The 19,281-nt window shown below is 38.0% G+C and overlaps 1 protein-coding gene across 1 annotated transcript; it reads right to left on the bottom strand.

The window, feature by feature from the left end:
* Positions 1 to 226: 226 nt before the first annotated feature.
* On the bottom strand, positions 227 to 17,350 carry LOC113673054 (uncharacterized). The gene is made up of 10 exons (XM_027189408.2): positions 17,134 to 17,350; positions 13,283 to 13,615; positions 9,908 to 10,844; positions 8,927 to 9,046; positions 7,928 to 8,323; positions 7,445 to 7,654; positions 6,551 to 6,703; positions 5,664 to 5,783; positions 4,149 to 5,190; positions 227 to 951 (listed from the first exon to the last, which is right to left on the bottom strand). Exons 1-10 carry the CDS (start codon positions 17,212 to 17,214, stop codon positions 318 to 320), a joined length of 4,026 nt encoding a protein of 1,341 aa, XP_027045209.2. The 5' UTR covers positions 17,215 to 17,350; the 3' UTR covers positions 227 to 317.
* Positions 17,351 to 19,281: the final 1,931 nt, after the last annotated feature.

Consider the following 19,281-nt stretch of genomic DNA (forward strand, 5'->3'; position numbering starts at 1 on the left):
AAATGCTTGAGAAAAAAAAGAGTTCCAGGTTTCTATGTGTTTACAGGCAAATATGTGACGGATATATGACCAGTAAGGGCGCGCGTTGTGTCTTTTTTACATTAAAAATAATTCCCTTTAGTAGCGAATATAAAGGCAACGTGGTTCCGAGGCATAATTCCCCTTTCCCATCTATTGTCATCGTTATTATAGCCTGCTATTGAAGGAAATGGACAGAAATAATCAATGGAGCTTTCAAAATTCAATTTTAATATCTTCATATGAACCAATTTCTTTGTTTTTAAGACTATTTCTGAGAAGTGATAATTTTCCATATGCTAATCTTCTGTCACTTCGTCTTCTTCCAGTATGGTTGGAGGGATATTTTCTCTAACCGAGTGAAGAAGGTCTCGGACTGGAGAAGGCGGAGGTTTTAAATGCTGCAAATGATTCCATGGAATAAGATCAAAGTATGAAAACGTAAAGGCCTTGGTTAATCGTTGGGACAATGAAAGGTAATGACTTTCTTTGAGGATTCCTGCGATAAACAAATGTCTTTGTAGCTGCTTCTGCCGAAGTAAAGCCAGAGCGTCTTCTCGTTGTTTTCTCTCTTCCTCTCGAAGCTTCCTTTCGCGCTCCTCCTTCCTTCTCTGCTCTTCCAGTCGCCTTCTCAGTTCCTCCTCTTCTTGACGCATTTTCTCCAGGAATGCTATCCTATCTGACTCCTCCATAGCTTTAATTCTCTCTTCTTCTTCCCTTAGCCGCGCAGCCTCAAGTTCGGCCTCTATTTTCTCTTGTTCTTTACGCAATTCCTCTTCGAGTTTTCTCTGTGCTAGTACCTGTTGTTGTCGTTTTTTCCAGTCTTCCTTCGCGCGACGTTCTCTTTCAATTTTAATGCTCGCTAGCCGCTCTTGCTCCATCTCCTCTTCCTGTTTCCGCCGTTTTTCTTCTTCTTTTTCCTCTCGTTTTCGCCTTCAAAAAGACGAACAATACATTATCACCCTGAACAAAACCAAAACTAACTTTCTGCCAAAATCAAGCATAATCTTCTCAAGTTGTGAACATAATACGGCAGATCTTCACTGAAAATTTGGAAAAGATCAGCCGTGAACAAAACAAGCAAAAGTTCACTGGCAATAACGCATTGGGCTCTCTGATTTCTTCGAGGGAACCAACGAATCAAGCAGCATAGCCACAACACTAGAAATGCACGTAAACCAAAATAATAAGTGAGCACGTTATTCTGGGAAAAGAGCAAGGAAATGGAAGGGTTCTAGAACAGGGAAATGAAAGGGATTTAGGTTTGTCGATATTTACGCTCGAATTGTTGAAAATAATTATTCCTGAAAAAGTAGCGTCATACATGAACACGAAATGCACCAAAACATTAGTTAGACTTGCAAGTTGATAATCGTACAAGCGCATCGATCAAGTTGGTACAAACACAAAATTGTACTTGTTCACACTCTATCACAAGAAACAACAAATGCATAAGCGTAAGCGGAAAGCATTAGTAGAAAACGTACATAAGTACATGAATAAAAAATTGACTTAAGCAGTTTTGCTAACAAAAATATAAACAGGAGAATATTATGTAACTTTAAGCACAGGCTTGTGTTAAGTTGGTGTATGCTTCAAGCTGTCGATATCAAAGTATGGAAGCACTTGGGAAGCTTGGAGAGTACTAAAGAAGCTTAACGCATTGCCATCACGATAAACTTTTTGTTTCTTTCTTGCAATTTTTCTGCCAAGAACATTCGCGAATAGCGCTTCAACAAACTTGTTCATATGATAGTGTAGAATAAGTTATCATTAAAGACTGAATCCACTGAAAAGTAGAGAGTTTTTAATACTTACATTACAAAAACTGATTGCACTAAATCACATCTGAAAATTCTTTCCAAATTTATAGTTTCAATATATTTTTCTTATCCCTTAGTCATCGCTGTGAGACTTGCTTTATTTCGCAGCGGCGATCTCGTGCAGAGTTAAATAGTGCTGCCGTTATACGTAAATAGTGACATTATTTGGAAGAGCCAAAAAGCAGGATACAACACAAACAACATAAAAGGGGAAAGGAGAGAGAGAAAAGAATAACAAAGGAACCCCTGGAAAATGATCAAAATTCAGACTACAGACGAAACAGAGGCAGAGTTCAAAATGAGTGAAATAGCAGAAGAATACCGAATGTGGAGCTGAAGACGGAATCAGATAGTTAAGGTGAACTAGAATTGAAGATAAAAGTGTGATGGACATTGTGTCATTTGAAATCACTAATACAAACAAAGAATCCTAGCTGAGTAGAGAACGTTCTTCACAAATTGAGAGTTTTAGTTGCAAAACTTTCAGAAGTGGAAATCAGTCTTTTCTGGCATTGGTTGGGGATACTGTTCGCAAGATAAAACTACTACTTCGACAAAAGGGTGACGCTTTTGATTCTTCAGTTAAGTCATTTCTAAACACCGAAAGTTTGTCGGCAATTACGATTTTGAGGCCCGATTGGAATAAATTTTAGCTCAAGCGCCAATTCTTCACACCTTTCAGCAATCGGACCAGAGGACCTGTTCCAGGCATCGATGTTCTTCGGGTTTTGGGTGGAGGAGAGGGTCACAAAGATGTCGTGCATTTTAGCAGAGTTATCCAGCCATGCTAAAGGATAATCACGCAAAACTGATCGCAGATTCAGCAAGGCACTTTAAAGAACAATTTTTAAACGTGCGTTTTTTGCTACCTTTTTTCCAGTTTTTCTTTTCTGTGGCTACTACCTCCTATAGAAGGCGAAGCCAAACATATCGTCGAGATGAGTGAGTGGGTGAGCGGGTATGTGAGTGTAACAGTAGAATTCCGATCTTGTCCCCACTCCTGGTGCTAATTACTGTTTGTTTCCAGTCTGCTTTATATCAGCATATGAAAAAGTTGTTAAAAGTGCTAATTACGTAGCCGAAAAATCGCAAGAAGGGAACAAGAAAATTTCTTACAAGAAGTTTAGCCTTGCGTGACAATCACTTAGGTGTGTTACATTACTATCAGATTGCCTTCCGTCTTCAACAGATAACTGTTGATCTACCGGTATAAATGATTGAATTATCCTATATCAAGTCCACAATAAGGCTCAATTTTATCCTAGAACTTTCTAAAAACTTAAGTGTGTTCGAATATGCGAAGAAAAACAGACACCTGCCGCTAGCTTATGGAATGTGTTATAGTAAACAATTTCGCCATGGGAAATGGATGAGAATTTGAAACGAAAGCAAGGTTAAAAATTAATCTGTCGTCGTCAGCTTTGCAATTTTAGCTTACTGTATTGGTTTCCTGATCGAACACGGTGCTAACTGCTAAAATTTGGTTGGAATCCGGACTTAATAACAGGGTGCATAATTAAATTGTGTCGGAAATGAAACTATATTTATATCCTAGAAAACAACATTATTTCCACTTATTTTGAGCTTGACCTGAACCGAGTTACACCACATGGGAAAAATGTTACTTGAAAATTTGCCACGAAATGCGATATTTAGATTTTGAAATATAGGTGATTTTCAGAAGCGTGCCGTGAGCTCCAAATTAAATGAAATGGTCCTGTTTTATATTTAAACCAGACCTCACGCGGTCTTGAAAAAAAAAGTCGCTCTTACGTTGCTCTTGGTTACTCTCGCTGTGCTCTCCAAACGTCCCACCGCATGTAATTTAGGCACTTTCATACCTTGATACTCGCTCACTGAGCATGAATTAATTCTTAATAAACAGCATTCACATGTACAAAAACATATTTATGAGTACGAGAATGACCACCTACATACATGTAAGTATAAGCACAAGCACAAGCACGATAGGATAGCTCATGTTGAATCAAAAGCATAATCATCAATGTATGTACATGAACAAAGCAGGATGTACGAAACACAAGTACAAACGTAAGCATAAGCACAAGCATAACTGCGAGCACAAGTATAATTGTAAGCACATGCTCGAACACAAGCACAAGCAAGAGAATAAATGTGCGCTGAAAGGAACATTTCTTATAACATGGTGGGTGAGAGAGAGCGGTCGATGGTGATGAGAAACAAGAAATTTCAGATTTTACAATCATGTTTAACCATCATTGTGCTTTCAGCTTCAGATAGAAACTATACATGCAGACATGCATTGATCACTGTTCACAGTCTTACCTAAGTTCTTCTTCCCTTTTCTTCATTTCTTCTTCAGCCTCTAGCCTAAGTTGCTGTAATCGAGTCTCCTCCTCAGCTGCTCTTTTCTTGGCCTCTTCCCTCTCCCTTCTCTTACGTTCGACCTCTTGGCGTCTTCTTTCTGCGGCAGCCGCTCGTTCCGCTGCCCTTCTAGCTGCTCTAGACTCCTGAGAGGGTTTTTGCTCCTCAGGTTCAGGCGTTCTCTCTACTTCTGGTTCCGGTTCTGGCTGAATAATTTGAGGCTCAGTAGGTTTAGGTGCCAGAAAAGGAACCTCAACAACTGGTGTATCGTGTCTTTCTGACGGCGAATCTGCAGTTTTCTTTTCGCTTAACCCATCAGAAGCTTTAGAGGAAACTCTAGATGAGGTAACTCCAGAAAGAGCCGACGAGACAACAGTCCTTTGTGATGTTGCCGGTTCATGTTCACCTGTTTCCGAGTCAACTCTTAAAGGGTCAGTCTTCTCTCCTTCCGCCGCTTTTACGTCAGAAAGATTTTCTTGTTTTTCCTGATGATTTTTTTTCTGTGTCTCTCCTTTCCCTTTCCCTGTTTTCGAAGTTTTATTTGAGGCTTTGGATGGTTCTTTTGTTGATTTCTTGCCTGCCCTTTTTTTCACAACAGGTTTTTTCTTAGCGGGCACTGACTTGGCTTTCCCTTTGACTTGTCCTTGTGTTTGTTTGTTTTGGAGACCAGCTGGCGGCTTAGATTCTGCCGGACGGGGAAACTGAAATGGCTTCTGCTCTTTCTTTGGGGACGAAGTTTCCACTCTTGACCTTGCTTCGATCAAAGTGTAGTCCTGTTTCACCTCTGTTACAACAGCATCCAAAGCTGTTTTGAATTCTTCATCCTCGTCATCTGATTCTTCGTCATCGATCTCATCAAACTGAACTCTATGAAAGCTAGGCTCTTCGTCTTTAGTTGCATAACTAAAAACGTCAACTTGCACGTCAGCATTTGAAACCCGTTCCCAGGGTATCGATTGAGCTGCATTAGACGAACCAGATCGTTTGGTTGATGCGGAGCCATCTTTGAGTGGACAAGAGAGAAATTGAGTTTATACACAGCAATGAAGCACAGGGAAATCATTTTAGATATAATCTAAAATCTCCCAGTACGGGAAAGATAGGTCGGAATGGCTACATTTTAAAACTCAACTTCTTGGGTTCACAAAACAGAAGCCGAAAAGGAAACCAAAACGAGGCTCACTTTTTTTTCCAATTAAGCCTTTTTTTTTTTCGCCTGTAATCTGTTGGCCAACTCACAAAATCCTTCACTGGCCAATGAATATAAGACTCCTTCTCCAACAATTTCGGGAAAGAACAAGAGAGCCAATTGCCTAGTTATCTACTAATCATAGAAACAATTATTAAACCTGCCCTGACACAACATTCTTAGTCAATAAGATCTATTTCTGTCCAGTCAAGTTGCTCTCATTTTTTTTGGAACACATGATGGAGTGGAGCATCACGCTATCATGTAACCACGGATAATAAACTCACGTTTCTCGTAGAATTTATGGACACTGGTATCTAGGCCAGGAGGCTGCGACTGGCTGGTCTTGCTCAATCGTTTGGGGAGTGGTGGCAAGTTTTTTAGGACCTCTATTTCCATCACTTCACCTGTCAAATAAAAGCGCACTAACTTGTGGCTTATCAAACAAACATGTGGATGAACTGAAAGTGACATGCTTAACAGCACAAAATGGTCAAAAAAAGGTGTCAGGAAAATGGTCAGCTATTGCTTGTAGTAGTTATAACTAGTTATGATCGTTTGGACAGTTATCCTTGTTTGATTATTTAAACGTTACCGAAAGTTGTAACTTATTCGTTAACCAAGTCGCACTGAAGCACGTCACCAAGTCAGTATTCGTAGAACAAGATTGGTAATTATAACTGCTTTATTAACTTCTTAACCACTAAGAATGACAAGCATCTCATTTCTCCTACAAAATCACCCCTGAATCACACACTAAGGCTAGAAAAATAAACTCTAAATGATCATCGGCTCTTGATTGTTAAACAAGTTCTCCTTGCCCGCACCTGAGAAAATGTGTAGAGAATAGAATACGAAGAATATGGATCCTGATGTCAGGGAGTAAAGGGTTGACAGATTTACTTATATGTTTACAGAGTGTTTGTAGCAATATTTGTGACGAACACATACATGAGCTTACACTTTCAAACTTATTCTAACTTCGCTGGATGATATGAATCACTAGTAATGACTGACATCTTAACGAGTTACGCAAGTTCGGGGGGAAGGGGTGGAGTGTCCTGATATCACAAGACAATCATTTCAACTTCTATCTACGGCGTACTCAAAGCTCTAGCGTTTTATTGCACTGATTGTAAACGTACTATCTGCTACAAGCTGTCAATTTGCTTACCTCCAGAAATCCTGAGCGCTTCCCGCAAAGCTGCAGGTGATGGACCTGCCGACCTGCTCATCTTGCGATGCCTTGCATGGCGAACTAACCCTTCCTTTGCTGCCAGGTGTGTTGAATGTTGTCTTTGATGGTTAGCAGAGCTGACACGTTCCGCTGAAAGCAAACAAAATTAACTTGAACAACTTAAAACAGAAGTAAGTGTTGGATAAACAGAAGTGACGATAGTATTTCTGGTTAACTTATGCGTTGCAGTAAAAGGACGAGGAAAATAAGAGAGATCAAAAGGGAAAAAAAACCCAGAACAAAGGACAAGCTCAAGCCTCGTGCCTGCTGATTTACATTGGAGGTAGATCAGAGCCCATGCAATATGAATTGCAAAGACTGGTGTAAAGCTATAAATCTGATGATCAAGATAGATATGGCATCAACACCGCGAAAGAGTTTCCATTTCACACGATCCACAATGTATTTGTAACATACGAAACGTAAATTTTAATCGACAGAGAATATATTCTTACCACATATATTTACATACTTGTATTTCGTGCGGGTATCTCACTCTTCAACTCTATTTCGGTAATTTTGCTTGAAGGGCCTAAGCAATTTATGTGGAGGTCTTTCTCAATACAGCATAAAGGGTGTTTACATTCGTAAAACGAATTAACATATTAAGTTTAATTGAATTCAACTTTGAAGTGCACTGGTAAAGATTGCTGGCTTCAAAGATAAAATTGGATTGCACTCGCCTAATTTCATTATTTTTTTGCTATCAACACCAAAAGGAATGAAAAAAAATCCCGTTGATCTCAAATATTTCCCCTTGTCTCACGCTAGAGGCAAATCTGTAAAATCCTTCTTTACATAGCATTGACAAATTGACATTGTGTTATATACCTTGTCGAGGGGGTCCTAAAAGGTTTGTTAGGCGATCAGCCCACATTGCAATGGCAGCTTTTATGTCCTCCATGAACACCATTCCTGATTGTGGACGACTAAGAACTTTACTGGCCACAGTTCGAGCCTCCCCCTGAAGTTCCTCCAAGCTTATTGGGGAAGGAGGTTCAGCTGGTGGCAATGAGGTGTTCTCCTGACTGGTCTGGATGCCTAGAACACAATATATCACCACATCACGCAACATTGCTATCAATGTAACATATGCCAACATTTAATGTAACGTTCATGTGAATTCACTCCAGTTGAAAAGTGACAAGGTATCCTTGTCAATTCATGCAGTAAACATGAATATGTTATAATAAAAATCATAAAAACATTGAGAAGATCTGCAATATCTTGTAAATTTACTTTCCGATCAAAGGTAATTTAATAATGAGATCGGATATCATACACTGTATTTCCTTAAATAAAAATTAAGATTACCTTCCTCAGTAATTGCCAAATTGTCATCAGCAACTCCCATTTTTTCACTCATATCAACCACACCTTCATCAATTCCAATTCCTTCATCCTCATCATCAGCTTTTGTATGTGTATGATCTAATTCTGCCATGTCTATCTTCTGCACCTGTGGCTGACTGTCATCTTCAGAATGTTCTTCCATTTGGTCCACATTTTCTAATGTCTGCTTATGTTTGATCTCCTCTCCTTGAGTACTTTGCCTTTTATCATCATAGGTAGTGTCCTCACTCAGCACAATGTCATCAAGTGCAATCATGTCATCACTTTTTATCATCACTTGATCTTCCACTGAATTTTCACAGCCAGAATTCTCTTTCCATTTGTTTGGTCTTCTTTGAATCCCAGGACGATCTGATTCTGGGACAGAAGACAAAATTTAAATGTAATTCTCTTTTCTAGTTGTCGCATTCAAGCTGTCATTGAATTGCTTTCTTGGATTTGGTGTCATATCAAGGCACTCTCCCTCTAACTGATAAGTTTAATTATTCACATTGCTACTGTAAGTAATGTACTTACATTGCAAGGGGCAGTTAAAAATCAATCTCTTCTGATAGGTTGAAGTTGTGACAAAAAATCCCCAGTTTTAATGCAATTTCTTCCTCTCTCTCTCTAAGTTATGAAGACATCCGATAAAATTTGGTAGGACAATCTAGCAGTTTATCAAAGTAGAATACAATACTTGTTCATGTAATTCTCCACAAAGCAGTATACTTCATATTCCATGTCAAATCTGGAAACTCATGATGCTATACTGCAAAAGTTTACATTATTCAGTTTAAAATACTCTTAAAAGTACAGATGACAGATGATGAATTTATAATTATGCAGTCTTGCATCATTGGTTGTTTTTTTTGGTCATTTTTTGTACCATATTTAAAAATTTTTTGCTCTGTATTTGTACATGTAGTTCTTCCTAAAAACCCTGAAAATAAAGGGAGGAATATTAAATGTACGAGGTACCTTCACTGCTTTTCCCCATGATCACTGATTGGCTGGCATTCTCACTTTGATCTTCTTGTTTCATGTCATCCTCAATATCAGCTGTAGTTTCTTTAGAATAACTAACTGTATCTCCATCACCTACAAGACAGGAGAGGAGGAGTCTGGAAAATGCATTGAACTTAATGGTTATCCAAAACAGCAAATGTATTTGTCCATGAAACATTCCCTGAGATACCAGTGTTTTGAAAACAATTCAAGAATGCAAAATTAGTATAAGAATCAGGAACTGCCCCTCGCTGAATACCAGACACAATAGCTTACATTAAAGATTATGCCTAATTAGTGAGACATAACATTTGACTTGAGAAATGTAAATGACAAAATTCTAGAAAAAAAACAGGATTGGTGAGCACCTATAGGGAGAAATTCCTCAAGCTAATAACCATCTAAGCAATTGGGGCTTTAGTCTTAAATGGATGTCCAAAAAAAAAAATCTGCAACTCATAATACTGGAACAGATAACATAATACTGGAACAGATAACATAATACTGGAACAGATAACACAATATTTATATATTATTACATGTATGTATCATTATGATAATGAACACAAATCAATGACACAGTAGGTGCAAAATAAAAACTACAGAAGAACCCCCTGACTTGAACTGGGTTAATTCAAACCCCTGGTAACTCAAACAAGATTGGATTTCTTTTGACCCAATTTTACAGCCAATCACTATCAGCTAACTTGAACCTTGCTAACTTAAGCCATTTTTTGTTTCTCCTTGGAGTATGAGTTGGCAGGGTCTATTGTATATTGGATCACATGGTATTCATTACACATACATGTAAGTAAGTTTAGGTACATTTCTAACATTTCAGAAATCAAGATTGTTTACTAAAATTGAATTGGGATTTTTTATCAAGCAAACAATAAGTTAGCTTACAAGAAGATTATAGCTCATGGAAAACTAACCTAATTACATGTTACTAACCTTGCGATCTTCCCTGAAGATCTCCCTGATCAACAAAAGGAATATTTTCATCCACCAAGATTGAACTTAAATGTAGATGGACAGAACTAGGATCAAGAATGTTATCAGTTTCATCTTTTTCAGTGGTGATATCTGGTTGTTGGTGAATAGTTTGTTCCATTGATATCTGCGGCAATGGTGACTCTTCTTTCAATTCAACAGGTGTTGAAGGCCGAGCACCTGCAGACTGTATGGGTGGCAAACGTGGTATTGAGGACAAAGAGCCTGATTTCAGGCTTCCTCTGTGTTTTGCTTTACTTTTTGATATTGTTACCACAGAGACAGGATCCTTTTCCATTCCTCCTCCAGATTCGGAATAATTGGTTACCCATCCTTGGAGGTCTGACAAATCAGAATTCATTGACTCTAAAGTTCTTTGTAGCAAAAGTTGTGATAAAAGATTCTCTTTTTGAGTGGAATTTAACTGACTATATGGGTCTTTTCTTTGGGGTAGAAACTCAACCTCTGACAGACGATCATTCAGTGATTCTGCTGGACTCAAAGCCCTTGAAGATGGTGCATATTCTTCAGTTTCACTGTTTAAAGAGATCATTGATGCAGCACCGGTTGACATTCCATTCTTATAAAAATGAAAAGAGCTTTCAAGCATTGAACTTGAAGGAGAAATAGGAGGTAGAGACATTGTACTATATGGCTGTGGTTTCCCTGAAAAAAGACTACAAACAGCTTCACCATGTTCGGGAGTCCTTTGTGGGATATAGGTCAACAAGGAGGGGTCCTTAAATGATCCTGTAGCTGCTAAACGATTCCAAGTGTCCTCTTCCAGTGAATTTCCAAGAGTAGCAATGTAACGTTTTGGTGAAAAGCCTGGTCTTACTGACTGGTCTTTGTGGCCACTCATCCGCTTCTCAAGAAGTGCAAGAAAAAGGGGATCACCCTAGATGACAGAAAAGCAAAAATCAGAGCTTGGGAAACTTTCAACAGTCACCAATAAAATTAGCCTATTACAGCTCCCCCCCTGCACAGTGGAGGGGGACAGGGGATGGGAGAGGATGGGAAGCGGGATCTATCTGAGGGCATGATATGGGTGCAAAACTTAAAAAGGCACTTATTAGTTGTTTATTACTGCTTATCATCCGGTCAAAAACTAGTACCCTGCAAAGTTCTTTTTACTTCCATTAAACATCCACCCATGCGTAAGATTGAATTTGGTAAGCAGTATCATAACAGCATACCAGTGAAATTGGATACCTTTTGGACTCTGTTACATGATAGGTCATGAATGAATTGAAAGTTTTGTTGAGCTGAAACAGTTGAAATTCTCAAGTGAACAAAGTGACTCAGGTCAAAGGGCGAACCTTTTTCTGAGTGATTTCTGGCCTATGTTTAAGAACTTGAGAGACACTAAACAAGCAAGAAAACTTGCTTTGGATCTTTCTCATTTGGCTTATTCTTATGTTTCCTCATACCATTCCACAATAGATTACAACCAGGGTATCCTCAAAATCATCAATGACACTTCCAATTTTTGGCCCATTAAGGGTGATCCCACCCTATTGAGAGAAGGTCAACTGTAATGACTCCTCTGAATACTGAAGAAAAATGGTCATCTTGACAACGTTGTGTACGAAAACATCTACACCAAAGGCTCCCAGCCAGCAAGAATCTACGACCTTCTTCTATTAGAATATACAATAATTATTACAACCTGGCCAAGTACCTATGTAGTCTCTTAATGCCTCACATTCCAGCTGATTACTGACTGCCACTGACACTTTTACTTTTGTGCAGGACATCCAATCTTTATCTATGTCTCATAAATGGTTTCTTTTGATGTTGAAAGTCTCTTTACTAACATACCCCTTGATGAGTGTATTGACTTAGCACTCAATTCCATTTCCGAGGGCAATTCTGAGATTCAATTAAGTAAACCTGAACTTAGAAGCCTCTTCACTACAGCTGCTGCCCAGACTCATTTCCAATTTAATGGTTCTTTCTATGATCAAATAGATGGCATAGCCATGGGGTTTCCCCTTGCTCCCGTCTTAGCTAATCTTTTTATGGAACATCTTGAAAAACTTTGGCTGAAAAATTTTAATTGATCTTCTTAAAAAGAATCTTTTCCCAGCCCATTGAATCGAAAAGGTTATAAACCGTTAAATAAAGGGGTAAGTTTTTAAAGAAACTGTGGTGCTGCATCGGTGGGAGAGTATAGCAGGTAATTTAGTGTTAACAACTGGGTTGAAAACATAAATTAGCCACTGTAAAGGGTAAAAAGCTGAAGTTTCGAGCGTTAGCCCTTCACCATTGCTCTGACAAAGGGCTAACGCTCGAAACATCAGCTTTTTTACCCTTTATGATGGCTAATTTACGTTTTCAACTCAGTTGTTAACACTAAATTACCTGTTATAAACCGTTACATCACTGGGACCCAAAGCAAGCATCATCCCCAGGGTTCCTTTCCCACCAATTCACCTATGTTTTACTTTAAGCTACCCTACATAGGCTATTTTTCTCCTATCACTCAGAAAAAGATTCACCACTTTATTAAGCACTATGGCAAAGACTTGGATATCAAGCTAGTTTTCTCTTCTTTCAAGATTGGCAACTTGTTTGGTGCGAAAGACCTTATACCTGACCAGCTCCATTCACACGTGGTTTGTAAGTTTGTATGTACCGGCTGTAATGCCTGTTCTGCCAGCGAAACGTGCCGGCATTTTTCCACACATGTTAGAGAGCTCTTAGTCAGTGACAAGGTCAGTGACAAGGCCAGTGACATTTCCAAACATTTGCAAGATTCTGAACATTGTCGCACTTTGTGTTCAGCAGATTAGCTTCCAATTTTTTGGATCATGCCTCTACTGATTTTCAACTCAAGATAAAAGAAGCTACATGATATTCAAAGAGAACAGCCCTCTTTGAACCGACAGTTACACCATGTAAATCTAAATCTATCCTCTTAATTCTCACACTTTCATGGTTTGCCTCTTTCTTGTTGTCACCATTTATCATAATTAGCATTTTTCTACTTATTATAAATTCAACTTCCAATGCTTTGTACATTAATTAACTGAAGATTACATAAGTTTCTGTCAAAACTTGTCTAACAAACTTAAAAGTTTTGTCTTTTACTTAAAATTCTTCACTTGCCTGCTACTATCAAGACCCTTTGGAAATTATCTATGCAGCGTTAATTCAAAATTCTATTTGAATGATGGCTAATATAGCCACTTATTTCTGAGCATTAATGATCAATTTGTCCATGATCTATCATCATATGGCCAATTAGTATGAAAGTTTAATCTAACCAGGAACCCTCTAATTGGTGCTTGCCATCACATTAAAAAAAAAAAAAAAAAGAAAAAAGTGGCATACCCCATTCCTGTAGTCCAATATGTAATTTCTTAAATCACCAATTGTTTTAAGCTTCATGGTTTGTTGCTTTTTATACTTCCGTCTGCGCTTTCTTGGTTTTGGAGATCCTGGTAGAAAGAAATCCTCAGCATAGAGAAGCAATGCCCCTTTTCTAGTGGTGTATGTTTTTGGAACATTTCTTATACTATGCTTCGTGTCTTCTACTTTTGGCAGTTTAAAAGGCTTGTTTTCATATCTTGGTCCTGAGTCATATTCACCAATATCTTTTTGTGCCAGGGCCTGGTAGTTAGATCTGATTGGTGGTAAATGAAGATCCTCCAGGGAGAAGTATTCCTTAAAGAGACAAACTCTGGATAAATTCCCACTCATTATACTGCTATTTATTAGTTAGTAGAGAACTTCTTGCAATCAAAGTGCAAAATCATCAATCAATGCAAGTTTCCTTGTAACACTTTGAAATAGTTGCAAATTTTTCAAAGCAAACTTTATTAAACAATTAGCTAACCACCATTGCATGCATCATTAACCATGTGTACAGTCAAAAATTTCTCCAAATTCATTGGCAGGCTTAGAAACTAACAATCAATTCCAAAGAGTGCAGCTCATGGACAATAAAATTATTTTTTCATACCAACCAGCAATAATATAGTTAGCAGTGATAAACTTCACATATACTGTAAACTGCACTCATCCTGTTAGCTTGTTCAATTAATTTCAGTATCTTCAAATTTGCTCATGCTTTTTATTCCACAATTCCATGATTTTAATTGTTGCTTACATAAATAAACAATTATTATGGCATGTCTGATAAATATCCCTTAGAATGGGCAGAGCACAATCCTTTAATGTTTGTTTGTTACTAGGAGTGCTCATTAGATTCTTTGTTATATCATGTTCTCATTGGCTGTTGAGATTACTTTTAATTACTTTTAAGACAATAGTTGAAACTGTTTTTCAACTTGTGCTCCAAAGAAAAATTTATGAAAATTCAACCCTTCTTGATTTCCTTTGGATGACCAGTTATTGACAGAAAACATTGAATGCAACTAAAAACAGAGAAATACAGTAGTCTTATCAATAGCCCACATTTAATATGCTCAGCTTTACTTCTGTGAAGATACAGTATATAGTGAAGTTAGAATTTATATAAAAGACCTTTTTGATTGGTCATCTACATTCTGTAAGAGTCTTTTGACACAACTGAAAACCATTCAGGTGGGAACTTATGAAAAGAAAGTCATATAGAATAAACAAATAAACCACAAAAGAAAACATTGTGTGGTTCATTTTTAGCCTGAAAGTCTTCCGTATAGTTTCTTGACTTTGACTTGATTGGATCCAAACAGAGAGAACTTGCCTTAATAGAATAATTACAGTCAAGAAAAACTGCAGATTTGTCAACAGCTTTGATAGTTTACTTATTTTGCTTTGTAACATTTATCTAAACTCCATGTTAATCCAAAAATCTTTTACTGTAAATAAAATCACAGTACAATTTGATGTCCAACAAGTAGGATAAGCAACCATTTATAATAGTGTGCGAGAGAAAGTGACATGATGAATTGAATCAAAGTTATGATTTTATTATTTCCTCTATTTATTTGATTAAGTGTCCAACCTCAAATAAGTGCTCACTTCAAATAATCCACCACCCTGTAGATACGAAATAGAAAATTGAACATGGCGTGTGTAGGTATGGAATTTATCTTCAAGTGTTTAACTGGATATTTCATGAGTGAGTGCAGCAAGGAGGTGAGATATAGGGAATAATACATGGTGTCCTTAGATATGGAATTTCTCTTCAAGTGTTCTACTCTATAACTCAGGAGTGAGCACAGCAAACAAGTGAGATATCTAGTTGAACACAAGAAGAGAAATTCCATATCTACAAGTGATCACTACTACAGGAATGCCATTACCACTGAGCCACTGAGTACGAAGCTTTTGGTTTTTCTTTGTGTATTTTGGTTTTCCTTCCCTTCATGGAAATTTTAAACATCACTGTCAATAAGCGATACCAATTTTTCAGTGTTTTAGTTGACAATATCCATGAAAATTGGATAGAGAATTGTAAGGCTTGATTTGCCATTCATTCATCCACACGACTGAGTGGTGTGAAAACGTGAAAAATAATTATATTTTTTCATGTGTTGTTATGGCTTTTCTCAGGGCTTGAAATCATTAATCCCAAGTTTGATTACAGCCAGGAATAAGATGATACAAGGTCCTGTTACCAATTAATCAAAACTATGACAAAATTTGAGAAATAAAACTAGACATCAGTTGAATGTTTTCATAAGCAAAACAACAGCTAACTCTGCAAAATGTGCCACAACAGGGCATGCAAATGATGTGCACTTTCCAATTACACAAACATGATGTAATACCTTCTTATTACATTATCCAGTCACAAGCATGACCTGTGTACTGTCTTGTTAGTCCTCAAAAGAGGCTGGTGATAACCAATAAGGTTCGAGAATTTTGCTATAGTTTTGATTAGATTTGAAATCACAAGATCAATTACCACTTTATTACATCTATTTTTAAATCACTCAAAATACAGTTTTTTAAGGTCTGTACAAATATTTTATTGATCCAGTATTGAGCTGCTCTGTATTTGATTAGATTTGAAATTACAAGTAAGATTTTAGACCAAAATTGCATGATGCAAAGTTCAGTTACCACTTTATTACATTTATTTTGAAATCCCTCACAATAAAGTTTTTTTCTTAAGTCTGTACAAATATTTTATCAATCCAGTATTGATCAGGCATGAGCTGGTTTGTAAAAAGTTGGAAACGCAGTACTTTGGATCACTCTCTTTAAACAAGCCTTGAAATTTGATTGGTTGTTGTGTTTAAGTAAAGCTGTCTTATAGGCAGGGAAAAAGATACAAATTGTGAAAAGAATTGCATCGATAAGTACCAATCAGATTACAAAGATCACCAGTAATTTAAAATGAATGTAATAGATTTAACAATCACCCAGGGTGTAATGTAAATGTAAAATGAATGCATGCTTAGTGGTGAAAGGGATAAATGTCAGTATAGTCTTTCCATACATCTAAGCACATAATTTTCAAAATAGTAGGAATTATACTAAATTGATTGAATTGATTTCGTAAATTATATCACTGTAATTGACAAACAAATGCATTTAATATTGGTGCACAAAGCACCAACATTAAATGCTTTTGTCGAAGACACATTTGCTTCTGACCAAAATGTTCACGCTGGCAAGAAATTTCATCGCCCCTGTCTCAATCATCTTTCTTGCGCACTCTGACTCAGTATATGAGCCTACCATGTTACTCTTCTGCAGAACACATATTTTCGGCGCCTGTACATTTAACCCCGCAGAATCCCAAGCACGAGTGGAATCAGACATCGAGTGATTTGCTGTGGGTAAGGTGTCAACAAAAACAACAGCTTTGGGTGTCAGTGAGATTTCTTCTATTCTGTAGTTCAGACAACTTTCTTCGGGGTGAATCAGAAAAAAATAAAACAAGCTTGCCAATAGTGACTCCAAGAGCCAGAAATGTTAACATCGTGATTAAGTTTTAGCTGAATATCACACTCAGCCTAACTTTGTTCGATCAATATTAATTGAGCGACACTAGCTGGAGGGATTAGTTTGCTGATCAAAATGCGGAAAAAGATGGCCTAGCTTTCACGCTTGATAGCTGGATTATAACTACGACTTTTTAGGCCAAACAATCAAAAAGTTACTGATGTGTTATCAACTATAAAATAAAAACATGAAATACATTTGAGGCCCCGTATTAAAACGATGCGGCAGCCCGCGCGATGGAACAACACAAACTGCAAATGATCAGTGACTGAAAGGTTTACCTTGTGTTCCCGGGTTTCTTGAGTGTCTTTTTTAGCTTTACCATCATATGTGCCATATCCTCGACTAAGCAGAGAAAACATCCTGCCACCGAGCAATTCATACCATATTGCCGTTAGAAATCTAATTTAGCGAGAAATTTACACTGTTTCTTTCTGGAACGATTGTTGGGCAAGCGGTTGCCATAGTCTTGACCGTGGTGTTTCAAATTATTAACTTATTAATATATTCTCACCATAGACAGCCATTGTTCTTTTTAACCTGCTCCACCAATTAACAGCTTTGAAAAAATGCATAAATCAACATCCGTATTTCCTCGAATAATCGCTCGGCGCAGTGCAAAAATTAAAAGAACAATTGCGTATGTAAAGGAACTCTGCAAGCACACGGAGGAAGAAATAACAGGAAGTAGGCTTCAGAGGGAAGTTACTCAACGGAAAGGAAACTATTGCAAGTTATACCGTAGATGATATTGGCGGAGATGCACGTAAAGTGATCAGTGATCTTGGTGGATCTCTTGGGTCCCGAAATTTTCTTTACATTATGAATGAAAGAACAAGTTTTGCATCGTTTGAAATGAACTTCTGACCAAAATGTTGCCTATGTTTTTATCACGTTTGAATGAAATTAGTGGAGATTGCTTCTCCTGATTGTTAGCAAAGTCTTAGAAGGCTGCATATTTAGTCGTTTGTTTGAGCACGTTAATGATTAAGTCACTCCTTTACAACACTGGTTCTTAAGGAATCGCTCAGTTGTCACTCAGTTATTATCTGTACTACATACTATCGGACAAAACCTTGACAAAAACACCCAGACGGGCGTGGTTTATTTGGATTTTGCCAAGGCATTTGACGCCGTCGACCACCGCGTTTTCCTTTCCAAGTTAAGGTCATATAAGGTGTCAGGACAGTTGCTATCCTAGTTTGCCGACTCCTTTACTGGGCGGGTCCAACAAGTTGTTATTGATGGCGCAACTACGCAATGGGTCCCTGTCACCTCTTTATCGATGACCTCCCAAATGTAGCGATAGGCGATGTTTTGACTTCCCTATATGCTGACGACACCAAACTATAACGCAAAATCAAGACCCTCGTAGGGTGCATGTCTATGCAGAACACCTCAACCTGCATATATGAGTGGACTTGGCATAAAAACATCCGCTTTGCCTTAAAGTGTAAGGTGTTAACCATTACCCGCAAAAAAGAGCCCGCCGATCTTCCGTTATAAGCTTCACAATGAAAAGCTTGAGTGTGTGTCCACTGAGAAAGACGTTGGGGTTAAAGTCACCAGCTCCCTCACCTGGACCACACATTCAAGCAATTATCGCTAAAGCCAACAACCTCCTTGGGCTATTGAAGCGCACATGCTTGCTGCTAGCTGATGTCTCAGTTAGGCGATCATTCTATATGACACTTATGAAATCTCAGTTGTCCTACGCCACCCAAGTTTCGTCCCCAGACCAGATATATCTCAAAACTCAATTGAAATAGTGTAAAGGAGGGCCAGAAAGTGAATCTTTAAACAACATATATAATAGTGAGACGTCATACGGGGAACCTATGACCGTGAACTCAAAGACCTCGTTGTCTTTTTCAACTGTCTGAATGGATCTACCGATCTCAATTTTCATGATTTTGTTCGCTTTGTTTCTCATAGCCGAACCAGACTAAGTACTTTTCATAACCATGAGGTAATTGGACAATAGTGCGATCCTGCCCTTCTCACCCGTAGTTTCTATTGTTTCCTCCTAAATATTTAACAGTGTTCTTTTTTTATCCCACGGGCGGTGCATCGTACGGGTCCTTATGTCCTGTTCGCACAAGGCCTATTGGGTCCACGACCTTTTCTTCTGCGTTGCTCTCTCAGTAATTATTCTTGCTGTATCTTGCGTTTTCGATTTCTATCGTATATTGTAATAGTATTGTTATATGAGTCATGCCCAATAAAGCTGTTAAAAAAAAACGTTTCGCACGGCTATGCTGTCGATAACGGTAAAGCTTGTCGTTTCCGAGTTTAATGATTATATTCTCTTACTTTTCTTAGCGCGTTGTTCAGTAGATCTTCCTGAATTTATCAATGCGTCCCTAAAATAATGCCGCCGAGACTCTTCGGACGGCGTTTTCTCCCTGAATGCAAAGATTCAACATAAC

This window comes from Pocillopora damicornis, chromosome 14 (assembly GCF_964200805.1).
Source record: "Pocillopora damicornis chromosome 14, jaPocDami1.2, whole genome shotgun sequence".
Lineage (NCBI taxonomy): Eukaryota > Metazoa > Cnidaria > Anthozoa > Scleractinia > Pocilloporidae > Pocillopora > Pocillopora damicornis.

Excerpts from the sequence above, each read along its gene's own strand:
- LOC113673054 (XM_027189408.2), bottom strand. The coding sequence starts at position 17,214 with ATGTTTTCTCTGCTTAGTCGAGGATATGGCACATATGATGGTAAAGCT. Across the intron at positions 13,616-17,133 it reads AAGAAACCCGGGAACACAAG|GAATACTTCTCCCTGGAGGA; the intron begins GTAAACCTTTCA and ends TGTCTCTTTAAG. Across the intron at positions 5,784-6,550 it reads AGCGCTCAGGATTTCTGGAG|GTGAAGTGATGGAAATAGAG; the intron begins GTAAGCAAATTG and ends TTTATTTGACAG.